This window comes from Ambystoma mexicanum, chromosome 13 (assembly GCF_040938575.1).
Source record: "Ambystoma mexicanum isolate Mex_15411 chromosome 13, UKY_AmexF1_1, whole genome shotgun sequence".
NCBI lineage: Eukaryota > Metazoa > Chordata > Amphibia > Caudata > Ambystomatidae > Ambystoma > Ambystoma mexicanum.
The window spans coordinates 58,542,501-58,567,282 of NC_090938.1; the positions used below are offsets into that span (position 1 = coordinate 58,542,501).

Consider the following 24,782-nt stretch of genomic DNA (forward strand, 5'->3'; position numbering starts at 1 on the left):
ACGGTATGCTTTGTTCCTTTGTGAGAATCTTCGGGAGAAATCTTAAAAAATGGCTCCGTAGTCAGCATCTTCCACTTCGAAATCGGGATTTAAAAAACTGCTATGACTACGGGTCAAAGATGTCTGTTACGGACCCCCACAATATGCTTGTGGTGTCTGGGATCTGCTCATCCTTCGTTTGAGTGCGAGGACTGCCTGTCCATGACATCGAAAGCCCTGAGGGAGCGCAGAGGAAAACTTGCAGCAGGTAGGATCCATGAGTTCCCATTGACTCTGTCAAAAAGACAGACATCTGGCGAGTCTAGAACGGTTTCTCCCTGCGGTAAGAAAAGTAAAAGATCCCAAAGTGGTTCCCACCATTCCTCATCGTAAAGACACAGCATCATAGGTCGCAATCTTCGTCTCTGAACGGGTCGTCTGTCCAACAAAAAACAGCCTCCCCAGCTCAGTGGGAAGAACTTAGGCTGAAGATGATGAAAGTATTTGAGAATGCGGGCCTTGACACCCTCAAGTACTGTCGAAAGCCATGTTCGGGTTGAAAGACCAGATGAGCATAAAAATAAGATCTGTGAACCATTGGGCCTGGCAAGCAAAACTCCTTGAGTGTCCTAAAGATCCCTCTTGTCAAAGTTTCTTTGAGGACCAAGTTGTTGATGCCGAGAGACTCTTCATTGACTCCATCGGCACCAAAAGACAATTTGTCGACTCCATCGACACAAACATGGTCATCGACAGTTCGAGTTTTGGCTTCCTCGATGCTACTGGCATCGACGAAGACGTCGACAGTATCGACAATCTCTGCACCTTAGTCGATGAATATGACCCCATCTGGTATCGTGGAAAAAACAAATACCCCTTTACCTAGAGCTGACTTTTTCAAATCTTTACTCAATGAGCACGCAGAACCATCATCTGATAAATAGAGACCCTTTGGCCTTTATATGGTACGCCATCACTTCCTGAGGCCCTAATATCTAACAAATCCAGAATAAAAGACCTTCAAGAGTGCCTACATAATGCAGTGGTTTGGACACCTCACCAGAGGTAGTTTGGCAGATCAGATCCATTTGTTCATGCAGAAGTAACTTATGTCGAGGGTGGTTGAGTACATGTAATGGAGTAGACAAAGCCCAGTTTTCGAACAAGATGACCTGACAGATTGCGGGACCTCCCGAAGACCCAATTGTTCCATTTGATGCAGCTTTACAAAAGCATGTAACTACCAATTGGGAGGCGCTGGAATTTAATCCGGTGGTCCACAAAAACTGACTTCTAAATAAAAGGTGTCAAGCAGTGACCCCTATTTGTCAAAGTGCCCAACTCCGGAGAGTCTGGTGGTACAGGCTGCTACCTCAACCACAAGACAAAGGGGGTCATTACTTGTTTGGAGGCAGCCATGGCGTTATTAGCACTATGGCTGCCTCCAAACCCGGTCCGGTCTCACTGAATGGGGATTTATCAGGATTTATCCGAACTGGGAGGACCCAGTAAGTCTCCATTCAGTAAACCATTCCCCATAGGGCTCAATGGGAATGGGGAAGGCGCTAATAACGGGCCTGCAAATTGCGGGCCTGTTATTATCTCCAAGGTCCCTTAACGGGTCCCGTAAAGAACGGCTGGTCAGACCAGCTGCTCCTGCTGGGACCCGCAAGGGATGTTGCAATAGGGCGGTAAGGGTTTACCAGCACCGGCATCCTTAACGGCGCCCGTAAACACTTACCGCAATCTCGGAATGACCCCCAAAATGTCTACCCTACTATCTCTCCTGATAGGGATGAGTGTTACAATGCTCTAGGCAAGAAGGCTGCAAGTATGGCCCTGAAGTCAGAAAATTCCACGTGTATGTTGGCTAGGTGACGCTCACCCTTTGGGGGTGTGTATCCATGGCGGCTGATCCTATCCATAAAGGGCAAGAATGAGATGTGTTTTTGAAACTAGTCAAGGATGGAAAGGACGCTATGTGTGAATCCCTCCAGACTGGTCCCGACTCTGCTGACTGTACTAACCGCCATTGCTCTGCTGATACAGTTATATGCAAGTTTGCCTGGTTAAGGACGTCCGGCTTTGCTCTGGATGTACAATCTAGACTGCTTAACATGCCCTTTGACGGCACACATTTCTTCGGTAACAAGACTGATGAGTCTGGAGAAATGACAACTAAATTCCTTGGTGCTGTGATTAGATGACCTTCAAATTGCTCCAAGGGTACGACCTGGAGGGGTAGGTCCTTTCGTCACAACTCAACATTTGGAAAAGTCAGAGGACAGTCAGTTCAAAGAGGCCAAAGATTACCCTGTGGTTGTCTGGGAAGAGGTACTAAGACCGCCTCAGCAGCAGCTACTTTGCCATCAGCCACTGCGTCAGCTGCCCCAAAACCTCTCTGAGGACTTGTTTCACAAACTGCAGTGGGAGGCAGACTCTTGCAGCATCTGAAAGAATGGGTGGCTATTACTTCAGATGCATGGGCATTGGAAACAATTGCCCAGGGTTTACTGCCTTCCCTTTCTAAAAAGGGCCGGAGCCATCCAACGGGTAACGGCTCTTTCAAAGTTCCAGATCCACTCCTTATAATATTAAGCCTGCTAGAGAGTTGCTATAGAGCAAGTACCTGTAGCGGAGAGGAACAAGGGTTGGTACTCCCTGTACTTTCTAATTCCAAAAAAGGACAGAGGATTGAGACCCATCTTGGACTTGCGAGACTTGAACAAGTTATTCAGGAAGGACCAGTTCAAGATGGTTACCCTTTATCAGATCCTTCAGGCCCTCCAGCTTCAGGACTGGATGGTATCATTGGACCTTCAGGATGCTTACTTTTCATGTACCAATCCATCACAAGCACAAGAGGAACCGGAGGTTCGCTATTGACGGTTATCAGTTTCAAGTTCTGCCATTTGGACTGACCCTGCAAGTTTTCCCCAAGTTAATGGCGGTGGCGACAGCGAGTCTCAGGAGAGATGGGATTCACATCTACCCCTACCTGGGCGATTGGCTGATCAGGGCCAGTTCCCCCGTACAAGGCCCTGGAACATCTCGGCTCCACCTGTCGCTCCCTTCAGACTGGGCTTCTCCCTCAACCTCAAGAAGTCGCACATACCATCTCAAAGGCTCCAATTCATTGGAGCAGTCCTCGATTTATCACTGGGGAAAAACCTCGCCACCAGAGGTGAGGGCTCCAGACATTATGCAGATGGTCACCAAATTCCAGAGTGCCCAGTCTTCGACTTTCTGAGGTTGCTTGGCCTCATGGCATCCTGCATTTGTCTGGTGCCAGAGGACTCTCAGAACACAGTGGTCCCAAATGTGAGGAAGGATGTCAGACCGCCTACAGATTCCAAGAAGAGTCTCAGAAGACCTCCGATGGTGGGCCTTCCAGGAGAACATTCCGAAAGAACCTTTTTGGCAACCATGGCGGGCGATGACGGTAGTGACGGACGCCTCGCTCACGGGGTAGGGGAGCCCACGCAAAAAATCTGACAATCTGCAATCGTTGGTCTCCATCGAGGTCCAAACTACACATCAACCTTTTGGACCTGAGGGGTATCAGACTAGCGCTGAAGACCATTCTGACCTCTGTACGGGGAAAGAACGTCCTGACAATGACGGACAGCACAGTGGCCATGTACTGCCTCAAAAAAGAGGTGGTGTAGGGTCACTACCACTGTGCAGAGAGGCAATGCAGCTCTGGTTCTGAGCAAGCCGAGAAGGGATCTCACTATCGGCAGTTCACTAGCTGGGGTGGAGAATAGAGCAGCGGATGCTCTGATCGGGCAGAGCAGTGTCCGAGTGGGAACTAGCTCAGGAAGTCCTTGAAGAGATTTTCACCCTTTTGGGAACCCCTTCAAGTGGATTTGTTCACGCAAGTGTGAACCGGAAGTGTGAACAGTTCTAGGAGACAAGTTTGTGGTGGACTGGGAATTTCCACTCAGTCGCCGTAATTCCTCATGTGATCAGGAGGTTGAGAAGGTTCGGGAAATCCATGATCCTAATTGCTCCGGATTGGGCCAGGAGAACGTGGTACTCAGACCTCCTGGACATGTCCAGCTGCCCTCCAATACATCTCCCACAAAGAGGATTTTCTCTCGGAAGGTCTGGTTCTCCATCCAGAGGTCGGGGCACTCAGCCTTCACGCATGGTTTCTGAGAGGCTGAGATACAAGGATTGGGACCTCCCGGATGACGTAATGGAGATTTTGCTTTCGGCCAGGAGGCCAGCAACTAAGTCTTTGTACAACAAATGCTGAATCTGGTGTAGAGATAAGAATGTTGATTCATTTACATGTAATACACCTATGGTGTTATCCTTTTTGTTACACCTAGCTAATCTGGGGCTCCAGATTGGTACTATTAAAGGATCTATTGCACTTTCTATATGTAAGCGCGCTTCGGAGGAGGTATCTTGCGTCCTAATTCCTCTAATACAATTCCTGAAAGTATTGACAATTCCCTCCGATTTGGGATCTCAATTTGGTGTTGAAATGTATGATGTGCTCCTTTCGAGCATATACATGCCTTTCCTTTTGAGGCTGCTAACCTTAACCATCTTCTTAGTAGCCATTACTTCTGCCTGAATGGGTGAGTGAACTTAAGGCTTTATCCCGCAAACCTCCATACACTAGTTTCTTTAAGGACAAGGTGGTCCTTAAGGTGAAAACCACCTTTTCACCCAAGATTGTATCTGAATTCCATCTGACTCAGAAAATAACATACCGTCATTTTACCCTCCTGCGCACCATACGAAGGAAGAGGAGAGCCTACACAAGGTTGATCCTAAACCTGCACTAAGTTTCTAGATCACCAGAATGGCAACACTGGGACAAGATGACCTTGGCTACTCAGGCCACAGGTTGGGTATGGCAATCACTAAACTGGTGTTATCCATATGGATAATACTGGCAATATCTGAATGCTACAGATGTGCGGGAAAAGATCCACCAGAAGCCCTTCGGGCTCATTCGTCCGTACATACTGTCACCTAACAATACAGTTTGGATTCTTCTTCAGGCTGGCAAGGCTTATTTGGTAAGGCAGTTTTGCATTCTGTGCACACAGACCTATGAGAAATACTAAATTTCCATGAGAAATTCTGACTTCCTCCACCAGAAATACTATCATAAGATGAGGCATATATGCGAGGACACAATCAGTTTGAAGAACAAGTTAGTTACCTGGTAACGTTCTTTTGACTGGATGTTCTTTCCACATATTTCTTATCGTCCCTCCGAAACTACCCTGCAGTAGAATTTCCTTTGCTATTGCAGTCTGTCCTCTCTCAGGAAGATTAACTGTTGGGTATAGGATAGATACTACATTCGTAAAAATGGGCCTGAAGTCAACGTACGCTGCGCATGCTATTTCTGTCTTTGGTGACATCGACATCGAGACGGAGGCCTCCGAGGGACATCGAGTTGACAAACATTGATGTGCAGCGCCCTCTGCTGAAAATATTCAGAAGCAGCTAAACCGGATATTGGAAATATCATACAATAAGGAAATACGTGGGAGGAACATCCAGTCGAAAGTATGTTACCAGGGCTAAGTAACTTGTTCTTCTCCAGCATTGGATCTTTCATGGATTCACATGCTTGGAATATTCCCCGTCGTCAGACTGGGACCCCTCGGTACACATATATAGCCTTTTCCTATAGGAAAACTTCCGACACTTTTGTGTCCTATCTACGTCCTTTTACGACCCGCCTACGCACGCTCCGCAGGCTGTCCCAGTATAAGAGGCCCGCCCCCGCCGTTCCCCTTCAGATTTCAACCGTCTCCAAAGTAGTGGGATCTCCTCGTGTTGTCTTACTATTTTGTACTAGGTTGCCTTATTGGATTTCGAGTACGATATGTCCTCTGTATCAGGAAAAGCGCTGTTCCGTCCATGCGCGACGTGCGGCTTGAAAAAGGTTTACGAGGGGGACGACCATATGGATTGTATATATTGCCTCCACCCTCACCATTCGGCGGATGCCTGCGAAATATGCAAGGGGTTTTCTCAAAAAACCCTCAAAGACCGGAACCGACGCCTGGTAACATGGCTGAATGAGGGTGCGGGAGCATACCCCCCCTCGGAGGTAGGCTCCACACAGTCGGCGAAAACATCACACCGCGCTGCCTCGTCGGAACCACCGGCGAAGAAATCTAGACCGTCGGAAAAAGAGTCGTCTGGAACTCACTCCACTACAGACTCCTCGTCGAAGAAATCATCCTCATCAAAAAGGCATGAGAAGGAAAAGAAATCCTCCTCTGGCGATCATCACAGATCGACCACGAGTCGAGTAAAAGCGGGCACGGTGTGGAGAAGGCGGGACCGCCAAAACCACCTGCGAAGCCTGCGTCGTCGACGGCGATCCAGTCAACGGCCGCCTTCCCGCCACTAGCGCAAGGGGCATCCTCCGTCCCGTCGACAATGGCGTCGACGAGAGCCTCGTCGACGGGGGTCCTACAGGAGGCCTGGAGGCCTGAAGTCTTCGATCCTACCCCCCCAGAGGCTTTGCTACAAGAGCAAGCTATGTTGCTGTCCTCGGAGGACGAGTGCGAGAGAGTGGCGGGCCCAGCAGACCTAGGGCTACGAGCGGCTGACAAGTCGTCGACGAGGGCACCCGTTACACCGGTATCTGCCCCTCTCCTCAATCGGTTTTGTCGTTGGATATTCTGTCCTCGCTTCAGTCCTTGCTACGGTCGTTGGACCAGCGACTTCCCCAGGCCAGCCTGCCACAGTCACCCGTCGACGAGCCGGGCCCGTCCCGTCAACCGCCGCACCCACGCATGCCAATCTCAACGCTGGCGCAGGAGGAAGGTGAGCTGCCAGATTCGGAGTCTGACAGGGGAGCCATGTCAGAGGTCTCTTTATCCCCCTCCAGGGATCCTACCTGGGAGTCAGAGGCGGAGTTAGAAAACCCCAGAAGCCCAGCTCACCCGTCCCCTCCGGACGACATTGCGTCATTCCATTCGATGATGGAGAAGACATGCAAAGAATTTGGTCTGTCCCAGGAAGAACAGAAAAAGGACTGTTTTTTGTTCGACCACATGGGCAAGAGAAGGAGGTCGGTGTTCTCGATACCGATACTTGACCATGTATGGAAAGAGGGGTTGCAGACAATGAGACACCCATTCTCAGAACCAGCGGTGAAAGGACGCCTAGAAAAAAAAGTTTAAGGCTCCAGAGTCTACCCCCAAGTGTTTATCCTCTCAACCAACACCAGACTCGGTGGTGTCGGCGGCGGCAGCGAGGAAGGCAAAGGCACAGCACAAGTGCACGACTCCACCCGAGAACGAAGCGAGACGCCAAGATGCCTTTGGCAAGAAAGTGCTCTCCGTGGGAGCGACCACAGTAAAGGCCGCAAACTCTCTGGCAATTGTGGCCAGATACGATAGGGAGATGTGGCACAGGCTGGCTCCGCTGCTTGATCATCTTCCGGAAGCTCAGAGGGAGGCGGCGATGCTACTGGTCCGAGAGGGTGAGAAAGCCTCAAATCACGCAATAAACATTGCGGTGGATCTTGCTGAGTCTGGCTTCAAGCAAGTCAACAATGGGGTTGTATTACGTCGACAGTCATGGCTGAAGTGTACCTACTTCAGACCAGAAGTACAATACAAGGTCTTAGATATGCCCTTTGAGGGAGACCTTCTTTTCGGTGAGAAGGTGGACGAGGCCCTAAAAGGGATGAAAGAAGATTCGGACACGGCACGTTCTTTGGATGCCCTCCAGAGTGGCAGAAGCTACAAGTCTTTTCACCCCTTTAGAGGAGCTTCCGGTAATTCAAGATTCTCTTCTGGAGACAGATCCTTTGCCAGATCGGCTTACCCCTCCCAGGGATACCGACGTGCCTCACAATCGGCTAACCGTCGACGAAACTTCCAGTCTTCCAGAAAACGTCCATCATATCCATCGTCGGCGAGAGACAAGCAAACTAAAGATCAGCAGTGACGTTCCACAACCCGTTCTGGGGGGAAGAGTTTCAGCATATGTCGACGAATGGGAAAGGATAACGACAGACCAATGGGTGTTAGACACTATAAGACACGGACACTCTCTTCAATTCAAACACAGCCCTCCGCAAATTCCACCTGCGTTCACCGCTCAGTCCCATATGAAGGCACTGCAACAAGAGGTTACACTCATGTTAGCGAAGGGAGTGATAGAATTAGTTCCAACATCACAGAGAGGCCAAGGAGTCTACTCAAGATACTTCGTTGTAAAAAAGCCGAACGGCAAATGGCGTCCCATTCTGGACTTACGCGATCTCAACAAGTCCTTAAAGAGCCTGAAATTCAAGATGCTCACTCTGCAGGAAGTGATCCGCGCAGTTCAAAAGGGGGATTTCCTGGCGTCCCTGGATCTACAGGATGCATATTTCCATATTCCAATGTGTCGGAAACACAGGAAATTCCTACATTTTGTAATAGGGCGAACCCACTACCAATTCACGGTTCTTCCTTTCGGGCTCAAAACCTCCCCCAGAACGTTCACAAAATGCCTGGCTCCAGTGGCTGCCTGGCTAAGAAAGCAAAGCCACCATGTATACCCTTACCTCGACGACTTGCTGGTAAGGGGATCCTCCCCAGCGTCGACCAACACAAGTCTGCAAGCCACCATGCAGCTTCTACAACGGCTAGGATTCGCCATAAACTTCGAGAAATCCTCTCTGCGGCCATCGAGAACGCTGGTATTCTTGGGGGCACAGTTCGAGACTCAGCTAGGGCTGGTGAAACCTTCTCTCGACAGGACCTCAAGACTCATTCAACAGGCGGCCCGGCTACGGCGAAACACCAGGATCTCAGTGAGAAAGTATGTTTCGGTCCTAGGGGCCATGGCATCCTGCATCCATCTGGTGAGAAACTGTCGACTTTTCATGAGGCCAGTCCAAGAATTCCTCGCAGACCGATGGACACAAGCTCAGGGATCGTGGTCGGACAGGATAACCGTCGACGACGACAAGCTACTTCGGACCCTTCAGTGGTGGCAGAGTTCCCACAATCTGAACAAAGGTGTGCCCCTACAGGAGCCGGAGTTCCAGAGCACCATAGTTACGGATGCATCCCTAACCGGATGGGGAGCGCACATGGGTGCTCTCCAAACGCAAGGTCGCTGGTCTCCAACGGAGTCACTCCTACACATAAACGTACTGGAACTAGAGCGGTACGATGGGCCTTGAAGGCGTTCCTACCACAGATCAAGAGGTCGCGAGTGCGAATACTGACCGACAATACAACAGCCATGTTTTATCTGAGGAAACAAGGAGGGACACGATCAAGGACTCTCTCCATAGAAGCCCAGAAAACATGGCATTGGGCATCGAAGCACGAAATCTCCCTCGTGGCTCATCACCTTCCAGGAGTGAGGAACTGCCAAGCCGACTCCCTCAGCAGAAACATGGCCCAGATACACGAGTGGGAAATGGACACGGGTCACTTGAAGAAAGTGTTCGAGAGATGGGGCCACCCCCCTCTGGACGCCTTTGCGACCAAAGAAAACAAGAAATGCGAGAAATTTGCAAGCAGGTGGCCCCAAGAGGGTTCGGTGGGGGAGGCGTTCTCCTTCCCATGGACGTACATGTTCTTCTACGCTTTTCCCCCGTTTCCCCTCATACGGAAAACAATACAGTGGATACGCAGATACAATTGCCGGGTGATTCTAGTGACACCATACTGGCCGAGGCAACCATGGTTCTCAGACCTCCTCCATCTATCGCTGGACCATCCCATAGCGTTTCCGAAAGTCCCGTACCTTCTATCCCGGGACAGAGGCACGGTGTGGCATCACGACCCGGACAGTCTCAACCTTACGTCCTGGCTCCTGACTTTTCGGAATTCGGGGCTTTAGACATTTCAGAGGAGTGCCAAGAAATTCTACAGGCGGCTAGAGCCCCTTCCACTAACAAATCCTACTCCTATAAGTGGCGGAGATTCTGTGAATGGTGTAGAAAACAGCGGGACCTACAACCATTGTTGGTGACGCCGGAACAAGTTCTACCTTACCTGCTCCTCTTAGCAAAAAAGGGATTGTCCCCCTCATCGATAAAGGTACACCTGGCAGCCATCTCGAGGTTCACAAGTAAGAGGCAGTCGTCTCCTCTATTCAGCGACAGACTGGTGAAACACTTCATGCGGGGTTTATTTCGAGTTTTTCCCCCGGTGAAACGTTTTCCCCCGGCGTGGAGCCTCAACACAGTGTTGGCAGGCTTGATGAAACCGCCTTTCGAGCCTATGGCCACGTCCGACATGAAATTCATTTCGTGGAAGTTGGCATTCCTGATAGCTATCACATCAGCCAGACGTATCTCGGAACTACAAGCGCTGGTCGTGGACCCGCCCTACCTAAGATTCTTTAAGGACAAGGTAGTCCTGGCAACTAACCCTACGTTCGTCCCTAAGGTTCCGACGGTATATCACAAACACTCATCTGTGGTTCTGCCTACTTTCTTCGCCACTCCAACGTCGGCAGCAGAAAAAACTCTTCATACCCTGGACGTTAAGAGGGCTCTGAAATTCTACCTACATCGCACACAAGACATAAGGGCTACTCGGCAACTGTTCGTCGCATATGGTCCGTCGACGAGAGGTAAAGCAATCTCGAAACAGGGATTGGCCAGATGGGTCTCGTCGGCGATTGCTTTTTGTCACTCTAAGGCCGGAAGGCCACTGCAAAGACATCCTAGAGCCCATTCTACAAGGTCGATGTCATCCTCAACAGCGTTATGGGCCGGAATTCCGCTGGCGGACATATGCCAAGCTGCGGCATGGACAGTGCCCCACACGTTTACCTGCCACTACTGCCTTGCCAGGCAGCATGCGGACGAGGTGCAGATGGGAAGAGCTGTCCTGCGCCATCTGTTTCAGTAATGTAAGCTCCACGCTGTGGAGAGTCTGTTTTCTACCTTTTGATGACAGTATACTTTATGTGGGAAAGGTTATATGAGTAAACTTATTCCTGCTGTACATATGTATTGTGTAGTATGGTGAGGGTACGTTACATTGCATTCTCACCGCCGTCTCAAGTGTTACTGCTATACAATCTATTCTAAGCATGTGAATCCATGAAAGATCCAATGCTGGAGAAGGGAATAGTTTCTTACCTGTAACTCCATTTCTCCAGCATTGGTATCTTTCATGGATTCACATGCGCCCGCCAAGCCTCCCCGGGACTGCAATGTATGTGATGGATAAGTTTAACCCATCCTACTTTGGAGGGGCCGAAATCTGAAGGGGAACCGCGGGGGCGGGCCTCTTATACTGGGACGGCCTGCGGAGCGTGCGTAGGCGGGTCCGAAAAGGACGTAGATAGGACACAAAAGTGTCGGAAGTTTTCCTGTAGGAAAAGGCTATATATGTGTACCGAGGGGTCCCAGTCTGACGACGGGGAATATTCTAAGCATGTGAATCCATGAAAGATACCAATGCTGAAGAAATGGAGTTACAGGTAAGAAACTATTCGCATCTCTCACATCGTACTGGATATGTCCTGTTAATTGGGGTAGGCACTTTACACTAGGTGCATACACCTGATATGAGTTCACTCTCCTCGCATGAATAAAAGGCAACACCTAAAGACACACTCTGAGCAAGGTGGAACATGAGAGCAAGCACAGCTTCCGGGACGAATGCACACCTAGTGGAGCAGAGCAATGCACCAAGCGATGACAGCAGTGGGCAGAAAACCCCAAGGGTTCCCTACGGGAGGTCTTTGCCTCCAGACTGCGAAAAACTTGTGGACAGGCCCGATCACACAAATGAAGATTGCATTGGTTCAAAGATGCCGACGACCTTCCCGGGTGAACGTTGGGGAGGCGACACCTGTAGTACTAACCTTGACTCCAGAATTGAAATTGGCAAAACAAGAGAAGCGCTCACAGCCGGTGAGTTGGCAAGCAACCTGAAAGACTGTTGCGTGTTAAAGTGAATGAAGTAGCAATAATACATCACAAGTGAAGGTTGCACACATGTAGATGAGAGGCGGAGAAAGGCAGACATGTGAATGAACTTTGAAGTAAAAGGAAGCTGCGAGATCAGCGATACTAAGTAACTGAGTGGTCCAGTGAAAGGTACATTGTGGGAAGCTATAAAGCTAAAGTAAATGTGAACTATGAGTCGAAGAGGTCCTACAGTGGTCTGTAAACCATGCAAATTCAAAAGGATTCGACATCCGAGCCCGACCGAGGGAGACCCGAAGTACAATAAGCTTTGGAAAGGGAACCCCCCCCCCGGAAGTGTCTGTTGAACTGTGTGATCTGAGCCTGACAGAGGGGGGCCTTTATGAACTTTACATTGGAATACAATTTTGGAAAGTCCAGGAAGACTTTAACGTGGAAGGCCAGGTGGGCCTCGATCCACGGAGTGGAACTGCTTGGAGTGTTGGAAACAGAGCCAGAGTGTCATCCTGCCTACAAGTACAGCCTTACTCTGTGAGGCTTAACTTGAGGAGGAAAGCGGATTCAACTACCTTTTTTATTCTTTGAACACTGATTTTTTTTTTCCTTTACATACATTTCTCCTTTTTACACTTTTTGTACAAGAGATGGGGCAGGCATTAGGTTTTGTTAGAATAGGTCATTTTGATTTGACGGATGCCACTAGGACTGTTTTGTTTGTTTGATGGCTGAGACAACTCCCATCTTAGTTATAGGGAAAATGAGTTTCATCGACCCCAACATTTTAATAAAGGTTTTTACAAATGGTATCCATTGTCAGTGTCAAACTGCAGATACCATGCCTTCCCTACAATGAACATGGCTGCATGGTGACGTAAGTGTTTTCGATCTTTCTATGCAGAGAAAGCATTTTCTCAGAGATATGAACTGTAGGAATTTTTTTTAGCATGTTGAAGTTCCTATGTTGGCTCCATAGGATGCTCAGATATAAGTTGTGGAAGTTCTGATGAAAATTGAACAACTTAATGTTGGGAAATCTCCAGGGTTGGATTGTCTACCGGTAGAGTTCTAACAATCATTTGGATCAATTTTGGCTCCTGTTTTATGTGAATTGTTTAGCAACTTTGTGCACAGTTGGGATGTATGGCCATCTATGCGAGAGGCCTTAATCACATTGATTCCAAAACAGGGCAGAGAACACAAATAAAATGTGGAAACTACAGGCCAGTTTCATTGCTTAATGTGGATATGAAATTATTTGCAAAAGTATTGGCCAAAAGATTGGACAAATGTATTGGGGGATTTAATTCATGCTTCTCAAGTTAAATTTATGGGAGGCAGGTTTGGATATGATGATATTGGGACCATAATTGATGTGTCTGAGAAAAGATGACATTTCGGATACAGTATTGGTATTCATGGATGCAGTGAAAGCATTTGATGGGGTCAATTGGGAATTTCTGAAAATCACTATGCAAAAGATGGGTTTTGGTGTTATAGCAGTCATTTGTTTACATAATGCAATGACAGCAAAATAAGGGTGTACAATGATTTATCTGATTCATTCAATCTTGCACGAGACAAGGTTGTCATTTGTCACCCTTTTTGTTCAATATTGCTTTGGAGACATAAGCGACATCCATTCGGTTCAAAGAAGGAATTGGAGGGTTTAGGTTTCGGGGAAAGAGAAGTTAAAGTGCTGATATGGGGATTTTTTTTATCTCTAATCCAAAAGAGGATAGTATAATCTTGAACAATGCTTTCGAAAAGATGGGTAGACTTTCAGGCGCCAAAGTGAATCGGGATAAAATTGAGGTTTTCCACTTTCAACAACCTGTAGGAGAGGAGACTTTGCAGAGTGGAACTGTAGATGGTCTGTATCTCAGGTTAAATATTTAGGGTTTTATTTTGTCAGATGTGAGGAAAATTAAAGTTTAATATAGATAGGTTGGCAGAGATGTTGAAAAGAGATGTGAGAAAATCGGACCAATTGACCAAGTATTTGGGCAACGGGCAACGCTATTAAAATGACACTGATACCTAAGGTGCTTTTGTTTTACAATGATTGATCAGATTTTTCTGGACTTTCTATGGGGTAAGAAGAAAAAACAAATTCATACTACTGCATAGTTTTCAGCAGGGAGGCTTTGGTTATCCAGACCTTGAAGTACCATAGAGGATGTGGTTATCGATTGAAAGGGATAGATTTCATCCATTCATATTGAACAATAAATACTCAATGGGAACCATGCCGAATATTGATGTTAAATTGCCCACGTCTAATGTGACTAGAGAAGTGCTTACCTTATGGTTGACTAACTGTGATGGAAATTTGTATTATAAGGCTTCTCTCTGGCATAATGCTGGTCTTCAAATTGCTAATAAAATTAAACTGGCGTAGTTGGATTTCGAAAGCAGTTATGAAAATGGCGGATGGGCAAATAATACCTTTTGAGGAATTTGCAATATGTTTGGTCTTAAGAATAGGGGAAATAAGTAGATTTAGGGATCTCAAATCTCTAGTATTGCGGAGAGTGAACATGTTGTCTATGCCAAGAGTGAGCCAAATAGAGTGAGCCAAATATTTGCATCATGGCCGCGCATGCTATCAACATAACTGAACTTGATGCCTATGGATTCTTTCCTTGAGTCTTGGTAAAAGTTGAGCTGGTTATGGGAGGGGGATTTAGGTTGTGAAATTGTGGATAGGGAATGGATGCAAATACTACAGGTTTTTGAAGTAAGTTTGATTCGAGTCTGACAGTGCATCGGAAAATGGTGGGACGCCTATACTGGACTCTGGTGCGCATGCATGGCTTTGATTTGTTGGATGACGACACTGGCTTGGAATGTGTTAAAGAAAGGGACACATATGCTGTGGATTTGTTCTAGTTCAAGGATTTTTGGGGAAATGTATTAGACAGGTTGCACACAATATTATCAAACTTTCTGAGACTACCTCTTCAAACTCTTGTTGTCCAGTAGGGAAGGTGTGGCATTGCTAGGCAGTACCGTCAGTGGATTGACAAATTGCTAGTAGTAGCGACAAAACAGATTTTGAATTTGTGGAAAATTAGCAGAGCTGGGTGAATGTGAGGGTGCTGTCAGACTTCGAGAAGGTTTTATTTAAAAAACAGAATAGTTATTAGAACTGTGGACACCCTTTAATAGTCTGTATGTTGTGCGAGAGTTGGTTACATTGTATTTGGTTTTAGTTGATGGAAGAAACCAAGGGTAGGAGCAATGTCTGTCTATATATTTTACAATTGTATGTGTTTGTCTGTGTGGAGTCACTTTCCCTTTTTTTTTGTTCTTTTCTCTTTTTTCTCTTTCGGTCTTGTCCTGTGTTTTGTCTGGTTCATAGCTGGGATAAGTATGTTTCAAATAGTGTTATGTTCTGTATATTATAATATGTAATACTTTTGGTCTTTTGGGGTGTGTTGGGTATATGTTGTGTATAGCAGTGGCTTCTTTTGGGTTTGTTATTTTTTTTATCCTGTTCTATTATTGTTTGTATCCAATGCTTGAATCAGTTGTCTTTATTCTGAAATGTATAAATATTGCTTAATAAAGTCCTGCCAGGATAGTATACCAGGCAGTTGCAAGTGTTTTCACATAAGGTAGCCCTGGTAGGCAGCACACCAGGCATAGATAAACTGAACAATATGAGGTACACCACCTAAAGGGGGTCCTGAGAAGGATAAATCAGGACTAGCAAAAAGGTTTGTTGATCTGGCACAGAGGTACACCAGGTGTTCTACCAAGATGCACAAAACAACTTGGCTCCAAGTTTGTATTAGTTGTATTATTAAGAAAAGGGGAACACAAACCTGTCGGGCAAGTACACCAGGTATCCTAACAAGATAAAGAACGAGACCGTTGTTATGTGCACCCGTTGTGTTGTGGATCAAGAGAAACCCAAGCAACTGATGCCCTTGAACATACAACATGGGGAAGAGACAACCAGGGGAAGGGAAATCACCCTTTGGAATAAGGATCTCTGTATCTGGAACTTTTGTATTGGAGTTATGCATTTTCCTTTTTGAACATTTATAAACCACCTTAGTTTATTTTAGAATGCGAGGCCCAGAATAGTACTTTGGACATGTGGCAGTTTTGTTTTGGACATTCTGACCTTGGGGTAGCCTTAGTTTTGGTTTTAAGTAGGGAAACACCTAGTACAGGGGCAGAGACACATTTTGCGAACCCCTTTTATTTTGTCTATTAGTTTATGGCCAAAACCTTGTGTCCGTGTCTCATTCCTGGTTCCTCACAGTTGGGAAAATGATGGTTGGCTTTTTAAAATGGTGAGTGAGGACTGCCTCATCACAATACAGCCTCCTGACGCAGCAGTGAAAATGACTGCTGGTACTACCCCCCCTACCCCTCAGATGTGTTCTTTGCATTTCAACAAAGTTGGGTAAGCAGCCCAACTTATTGGGATCAACCACAAGTGTTTGTTCTAGTACAAAATGAAACCCTAACGTGTTTGGTCAGAAAGTCTGCACCACCTCCCCTTACCGAGCTACATACTCATATTTCCAACACCCCCTTGTCAACTCTCAATAATTGCTAGGGTGATGATGTGATAGGTTATTTATAATGCATTTACTACCCATGGGTATTAACATTTGATTAGCCCCTTCCATTCCATCTGGATGTTCTTCCCAGTTTCATTTAGCATTTGGGTCAGGGATTCCATAATGTCCCTGGCAGTGTTAATCCACTACAGTTTCGAAGGGGGGTGGGAGGGACTTCAACGCCCTCTAGTAACATTCACTCTAGCAACAAATAACTGATTATGTACTATGTGCCCAAACCTTCGGACCCTTCGCCCCCTCTAGTTATACCAAATAGAATTTCAAGCAGCTCCATTGGTCTATCAATACCATCTAAATCCTGTATCCACGACCGCACCTTCCTCCAGTAAATCTGCATATACCAGCAGGACCACCACATATGCCAGTAAGTACCCATCTCCCTGCATCCTCTCCCACTGTTGGTATTTTCAAATCTATTTTGCAATTTTCGTTTTTCAATTAAATCTGAAAGTAATGTTTTATCATGTAGCAACATTCTTATTCATGCTCTTTCTTGCTTCTGCGCTCCCTGTAGCTACAACCACTCCACGTTCATCTATGACTGTGACTCGCAGACCAGATGAGAAGGAAGGTTAGTAGACGTATAAAACTACCATAGCAGCTTTTGACTCCCCACTCCGCCGATGGTGTACGTTTTTGACCTCAAAGTATTGCTTAGTACTTTCCTTCATATTCATTCATGCTGCATAGCTCGGACTCCTATCTGCTGATTGGCCGAGTGAGAGATAACCTGGTGTTTGGCTTCTCACCTGTGCCAGTTGGTCAACCTAAAGCCCAGCAGATGATTGCACATGCACAGCAGAAGGACCACATGGATGAGCTTCATGGCAGGACACAATGGAGGGGGTTCAATGGAGATTAATTGGCAACCTAGATCCAATCTTTGGCCATGAGACATTAACCATATAATAAATGGCACTCTACAGATCTGGATGCAATATAGTTCCATGTGGATATTGATAAAGAAAGGGGGTGAGGTTTGACTGGTACGATGTGTGAAATGGAATTTGAGGATGTAAGAATTTGTTTATCAAGTGCGCCTATTTGAAAGTATTTAAAGGGGATTGGGATGTGAAAGTATTTACTAATGCCATAGAAAATGGTTTAGGGTGTGCTAATGCAGCAGAAAGGAAATAAACTGGAAAACAGTGTTTGCAGCAAGGCTGCTGAGGTATGTAGAGCGGCGCTACTCTTTTACAGAAAGGGAGGCATTGGCGTGCGTGTGGGAGTGGCGAAATTCAAGTGGTTTTTGTGGGGAAGAAAATGTGTAATTGTGATGGATCATAAATCCCTGGTCGGTGGTTTCAACTAGAGGTTTTGATGTTATTTCTATGTGGATCAGTGGGATGCAAGGTTTGGATACAGAGGTGAGGCATGTGAAAGGCCAACTAAATGTGATGGCGGATGCGTTATCCCATAATTCCGTAAAAGGTGATGATTGGAATGGATGTGACAGGTATTTCCCAGTTGCATAGTAGCAGATGAGCAGGAATGGAGGGAACATTGTGGAAAGGATAAGCTGTATAACACGGTTGTGAGGTTTTTGCAGGAAGGATAGCGAATGGAAGATGTGGATGAGGCATTGAAAGGATATAGGAGAATAAGGAGTGAATTGAACGTGGAAAAAGGAATATTCACTTGATTGCATGTTGGTGCCGGAAGGGATGAGGGAAGTTGTACTTGGGAGGGGCATCTTGGTGTGTGTAAACTGAAAGGTCTTCTTCGTCAGGATTGCTGGTAGCCTGGATTGGATGAGGATGTAGAACAATTTTTGAAAAAAATGCAAGGGCTGTATGAGCAGCAATAAGATTCGTGTTGCCAGGGCACCACCCATGAATGTTCTTGAACTGCCAAATTCAGTTTGGGATGTGGTTGCAGCAGAGCTTTTGGGGGCAATATCGGCAAGAGAACAGAGTGCTTATGTAATTGTAGTTGTTGACTTGTTGTTAAAGTGGCCCAAGATTTGTGTAGTAAAGGACATAAGTGTGCGCAGAGTTGTGAAATATTTGGAGGAAGAGTTTTGGACGGAAGGGTTTCCCAGGAAACTGGTGTCTGACAATGGCTTGCAATTTGTGGGTAGAGATGGAAGAATTTTTGAAGGAGAATGGGGGGAGCATACAACTGCTTTGTATAACTCAAAAGGAAATGCAACCATGGAAATATTCAATGGGACATTGATGGAGGTTATACAGATTGCAATAGCAATGGGTGGGGACTGGTCACAGGCTGTGATGAAAAGGGTGATGCAATACAAATTTGCACACCATCAGGTTAGGAGTCTAATCGTTTGAGGCATTAAGAAGGAGCAAATTAAAGGCTGAGACTAGGTTGGATAGGTACGTTTGGTTATGGATGTGGTGCCTCACGAGGTTATACGGGAAAGGATAGTAAAGTTAAAGCTAAAGTGAGGATATGGCAGAAAGAATTGTGCGAAAGAGTGGTTGATGCATGAAGGGGGTGATAAAGAGTGCAGAAAGGGTATATGAAATACTTGGGCCCATTGCAGGTGGTGAAGGATTTTGGGAATACAGTGTTGCTGAGCAATGGGGAGAAGTGGAGTAAGGAAAGAGTGGTGATCTGTAGGTCAAAGCAGGGGTGAGAAGTTTTTTCTTTGTTTCCCTTCATAGAAGGGAGTGAGGTGTTATATATTATAAAATGTAAATAGAGTTAATGAATTCAGTTGACTTGCATACGTTTTAATATAAATGGATTGGACTGTGTGGAATACCATTACATTCCAGAACCCCATCACCTGCAGAGTTTGAGTTGGGTATTGATTCTAATGAAGGCAGTTGCTGAGCTGGAAGCAGCTTGGGACTGCATTAACTGCTAGACTTATTACATACATATGGTTATCAATAAAGATGGCGCACCTACCGACTCCTGGGTCATCCTCCTAATAGACAGCAGGTACTGACAGAGTACGAAAAGTGGGTGGCGAATCACCTTTTCTAAAGGTGGGTAAACAAACGTATTGTGAAAGGTAAACTTAAAAGAAATGCAGAATTGTGACACAGGCAAGAAAATTGCCTTTGGAAGACCATGACAGTCTGAGGAGGCTACTTGGGCTAAGGCTGCTGTCGGTTCTAATTGAGGGGAGGCAAACCTGATCTTAAGATTTGTAAAGATCTATTTTATCTAAATTATTTGTACTAGGTCTTTTTAAATTGAGTAGATGTTCGCAAAATGCACTTTGTATGATGGCACACGTGAACCATCCTATAGCCCCATTCTTTATTTATTTATTTATTTATTTTTGTATCCATAGGGGTGGGCCTTTTATGAGGTTCAAATAGAAATTGCTCCTTGTTCAGTGCTTCCAAGTTGAATTTACTCTTTACATGCATTGGGATGTTCCGACTTCCCGAACAGTGTTTATCGAACCTTAACATACATTTGAACACACCTTCTCCACCTGTAATTTTTCATTGTTTTGACCTTTGGCATCTGCAGATGTTGGTTTGAGGCTGTGGAAGGGAACTGGAAATCAGTCACTGCTTAAAATGACACTGGAAACTTGTTCTTAGTCTAGCCACAGTTCTAAAAGAACAACCTCTAGTAAAGAAGTACACGTGAAAGCTGATGTCACTGCTACAGTAACATTGCTGAGCTCGGGAGCAAGTTGAAAACTTAGCTAGATTTTAAAATGAGATTGAAAGCATGTTTGCTAATGGTTTGTTTGGTGATTTATAGTTAATCTTTTAGTTTAACCACATCCGTCACATGTAGTTTTCATCTGCTTCCAGATTGTCCTTGAAAACAAATCTTAAAATTGTTAAGCTAATGTGCATTATTTGGTCCTTTGCCTGTTGATCGATTCTCAGATATGATTGAAGAATATATAGGATCGGTAAGCAGGTTCATTAACCTTTTTAGAATATTGTGCAGATTGGATTAATTTTATTTATTTTAAACCTACTTCAATACAGATTGTGAAAGTCTTGGGTATGTGGGCAGGGCAATGGAAGACCCGTCTCCTTTTACCCAGCAAATTGTACAGAATTGATCATGACATTTTTTTTATACTACGAATTTGTCAGTCTACATTACTCGCTTGCCCCTTTTTCATGTGTTTTGTAAAACTTCACCTTTTTCTATATTCTCACCTTTCAGCATCCACTGTACAGACCACGACGGATAACATTAGGGAAACAATGTAAATTCCAGCTCTTCCAAGATTGTTGTTTTCTGGGGGTTGTGATATAGCATTAGTCCAAGTGCATCAAACACAATTGTGCATTGCATTCTCCATCATGGAATGTCGGATAATCTTCATAAACACTCCATTAGTTTTATGTAGCGCCTCTAATGTAGCTGTCCCCTTCGAGATCGATTTTATTTAGGGTGGCAGTAACTTCTGTGGCCAATTTGGAAACTTGCTATTGAGTATGGTTCAGCTGGTGTACCAGAGGCCGATTTCTTTGCTCTGTTATCATGAACTCATTCAAGCTTGGGGGTTTAAAGGAATGACCATGTGTGTTTGAGATGTGATAGTTTAGAGGGGTGGGGGTGATGTGATTAAATTTGTAATTGACAACTTGACTAGGCTCTACTTTGGACTCTATAGTACATGCTTTCAGTTTTTGTTGGGTGTAGTAGGTATTTTCAAGAATACATTTCACTGAAATGCATATAAATCGATCTACTAACTTGTGGCTTTCTTGATCAGTCTGGTGAGAGTGCTGCCATTGGTGTTAAAGGTGGAATAGCAAGTTCTTTAACAATTTATTGGCTGCTTTCATAACTTGCTTTGTACATTTCTGACTCCTTACTTATACAAGACATTCAGACAAGGTAGGAAACCAGAACTAACCGGGACATTCAGTAGCTAGTCTAGAGCCATTCTTCCAACTGAGCGGTGTCATGAATTTTCTTTTTCTTTTACCTTGAATTGTAGTCATGGCTTTGTTCAGGCTCAATGTTAGCATACGGCTTTGAGTGGGATTGTCAGTCTTGTTAACTGATCATTTTGATTATGCTCAGATAGTTTAGTCTAATCTGAACCTGCTTTATTTTAGGATGGGTTATTGAACTGTGTGGGCTGGGGGCACAATCTCCACTCCAATCATACATATGCTTTTCACCTCTGTTGGAGCTTACTTCTGAGGCAGGGTCAGGCTGGATAGACTATTGTTCCATTTCTTATTTAGATTGGTGAATAGTTCTTCAGCTTTCTGTCGTTGATCGTAAACATGATTGTTTTATCGTTATAAACCTTTACCCTGAAAGGTTTGATGTGTGGCACATTAAATATGGCAGGACAGCTAACGTGACCTGCCTTAATGCCACTGGTTTGAGCCTTTTTTGCACATTTGTATCTGGTGGTTTTCTCAGGGTGTCTGATCAGGGAGTTTCAAGGGACACCTCATCTTGGGTGTTTGTGCCCGATATGCCTACTATTCTGAAATTCATTATTTTTCACCTCCTTGCGTGCCTTTGTGTTTGAGAAGTACTGGGGTTTTTGTTGTGCTGGTCCGGGGGTGGTCATCTGTGCTCTGCCCCAAAATACTAAAGTTGCCATGGTTAGTACTAGGATGTGGAGCATCACCTCCCAAGGACCCGAATATGACCTTATGGCCATTCAGAGCATTTGGTTTGTATCATGATTACATTAAATATAGCACCTCCATCTCATCTAGAACATAGTCACTTGGGCAGTATTACCTTCTATGCTCAGGATCTCTGATTACCTTAACTTATATTGTTTTGGCTAAAGAATACAGTGATTTATAAATCCAATTTGAACTTTTTTTTTTTTAAATCCTAAAACACCAATGTTTACTTAAAAATAACCTGTTTCCCTTCACAAAACATTAAAGTAAAAATAATGCAGATAAGTGGAAGTTTAGCACTGCATTTTAAGACCACTGACCACTTTGGCATCCCAGGATGCATCAGCGTGGCAGGTGGCACCAATTCCCTTTTCCGTCTGTGCAGTCACGTTCTTGAGCTTTTTTGGTAAAATTGTGTTTTCTTTCCCTTTACGTCTTCCATCATTGCCTTGCTTTTACAAATAATTTGTGGATTAATTCTTTTCACATCTCCTTAGCCTTCCTATTCACGGATATGTGTGATGTAGTGGCATGAAGTTTCCCAACCATGAAACAAACCTTGCCAGATGGATAGTTTCATACATATTTTCAAGACCTCATGACCCCCATCCCACTTAAGCCGGGGCTTAATCCACTAGAGAAACAACTGCTAACGTGGCAAGCCTTAGACATACCACAATTCAGGAAAATCTACCAAGCTGCAACCTGAACATCAAATCCTACCTACATGGCCTGCTACACTCTTTATTTGGATGCCCAAACAGTTCATGCAACTCTCTGGGATTTCATGATTACATCATGTTTTGTATTCCTCCATATTCTCTCTTCAGAGTTGGGGATAGGTTTGCTTGTAATTTTTAGCAACTTGGGATAAAACCCAGGGTAATTCAGTCATGGATCCCTTGCTTAATACGCTGAGAGGCACAGTTTCACCCCACTAATGCCCAACAAGGCTGAACATGTCTGAGGTTCATGTTGGTATAGAATTGCTTAGCATTTTGGCGCTGGACTGGCCAAGTGGGTGGGACCAGACTGATATACAAATGGCCATTTCGAATGGATTGTTTCATCCCACGTATTCCTCATCTTATGTTTATCGCTTCGGCGGCTTTGGAATTTTTTTTCAACAGATGGCTCTGTGTGCAGTGTTGTCGAGTCAATATCCCTTGAGGGCCTCCGTTTGATGGTTGACGTCATCAGCATAAATGGCACCCGCAGCACCATTGGCTTCAGTTCTGTTTTTCCGAGCTAACACTTCGAGAGAATTGCGGCGTACTTCAGTGAAATAGTGATTTTCGTTTGAAAAATGTCTTCTTCGATGCCCAAGTCGGGCTTTAAGAAGTGCTAAGACTGCAGGTTGAAATGTCGATCACTGACCCCACCACATATGTCTGTGGTGTTTGGGTTCCAGGCACCGTATCTCTGACTTTGGCTCATGTCGGGCGATGACCGAGGAGGCTCTAAGGGAGCGTAAAGGTAAATTGGCGGTGGGGAGGTTACCTTCAAAGTCACCTCGAAGAGAACAAAAAAGACTGATGAGTCGAGGATTCTTCCCGACGGAAAAAAAAAATCAAACGGTCTCGATCGAGAAGTCGATCATGCCATTATTCATCTTGGAAGTGGACCAAGAAGAGGCATCCTAGGTCACCATCGACCTCCACTGATTCCTCTACGGAGGTAATAGGGTGTCCTACGAAATCCATTTTTTTTCTTCGTAGTGAAATGCTTCGAATCTTTGAGAATGCGGCCTCAACACACCCCCCTCGACCCCCCGCATCCTCATCAAAGGACCAGCAGAAAAGCCATGTGCTAGTCGCTCGGCATAAGGACAACAAAGGGCAGTCAAAGACTAAATCTTCGAAACCGAGCTTGAAGCCGGTTTCGCATCGAGAAAGGTATCGATCTGACTAGAAATTGTCAAGGGCTTCGAGTCAGGAACCTAGCCCATCTAAGGTTCCGTCGAAGGAGCACAAGAAGTAGACGACTTCAACGCTTTGGCCGACTCGGTCGGTGTCGGAGCCGCCGATGCCAAAGCAGACTAAATCGGCACCGACTTCAAAGCTATCATTGGCAACCAAGACTACTTCGACATTGTCGAATCCTGTATTGGTACAGGAAAAAATCTACAAACCTTTACCAAAAAACGACTATTTTAAATCTGTCGGCCATATATGAGGAGGAACCTCCTTCTAATGACAATATACCAACTTTTGGACTACAGTTTGGCACCCCTAATGTGCCAGAGGAACTAATATCTGAGTCCAGGCTGAGAGATTTATACAATTACCTTCAGTCAGCCAGTGGGTTGGATACCTCTCCAGAGTTCGGGTTTGGCAAAACAGACCCAACTGAGCATGCTGACTTGTATAGAAAGGTCTCTGCAAATTGGGAGTCACCAGAAACTGCGACTGCAGTAAATAAAAACATTGCGAGGAAGTAGACCATCTAGCAGTGACCCGGAGTATCTCACTAAGCATCCCACACCAGAAAGCTTGGTGGTTCAGCCTGCTACATCTACCAGTCTGCTTACCCAGTTATCCCTCCTGACTGGGATAAGAGTGGATGCCTGGGCGAGAAAAGTTTCACTGCAGGTAGTATGGCATTGAAATCGACAAATGTGACTTGCACATTATGTAGATTTACGTTTACCCTGTGGGACTGTTGCTATGGCGGCTGACCACATCCTGGAAGAGGAGAGACGGCTTCATGGCAATCATCACGGATGGTAGGAGGCAAGGGGTGATGTCTCCAGTCCGGTTTGGAGAC

At 45.6% G+C, this 24,782-nt stretch overlaps 1 protein-coding gene across 26 annotated transcripts in view; it reads left to right on the top strand.

Moving 5' to 3' along the window:
• The window catches only part of LOC138520852 (membrane cofactor protein-like), a 382,475-nt gene that overhangs the window by 143,496 nt on the left and 214,197 nt on the right, over positions 1 to 24,782 (top strand). For 13 of the 26 annotated variants that reach the window (XM_069633230.1, XM_069633234.1, XM_069633233.1 and 10 more), the window contains exon 7: positions 16,979 to 17,035. The exons of the other annotated variants lie outside the window; for them this stretch is intronic. In XM_069633230.1, coding sequence (XP_069489331.1) covers positions 16,979 to 17,035 — 57 coding nt within the window. The remainder of the gene's footprint in view (positions 1 to 16,978; positions 17,036 to 24,782) is intronic. 26 annotated transcript variants of the gene reach the window in all.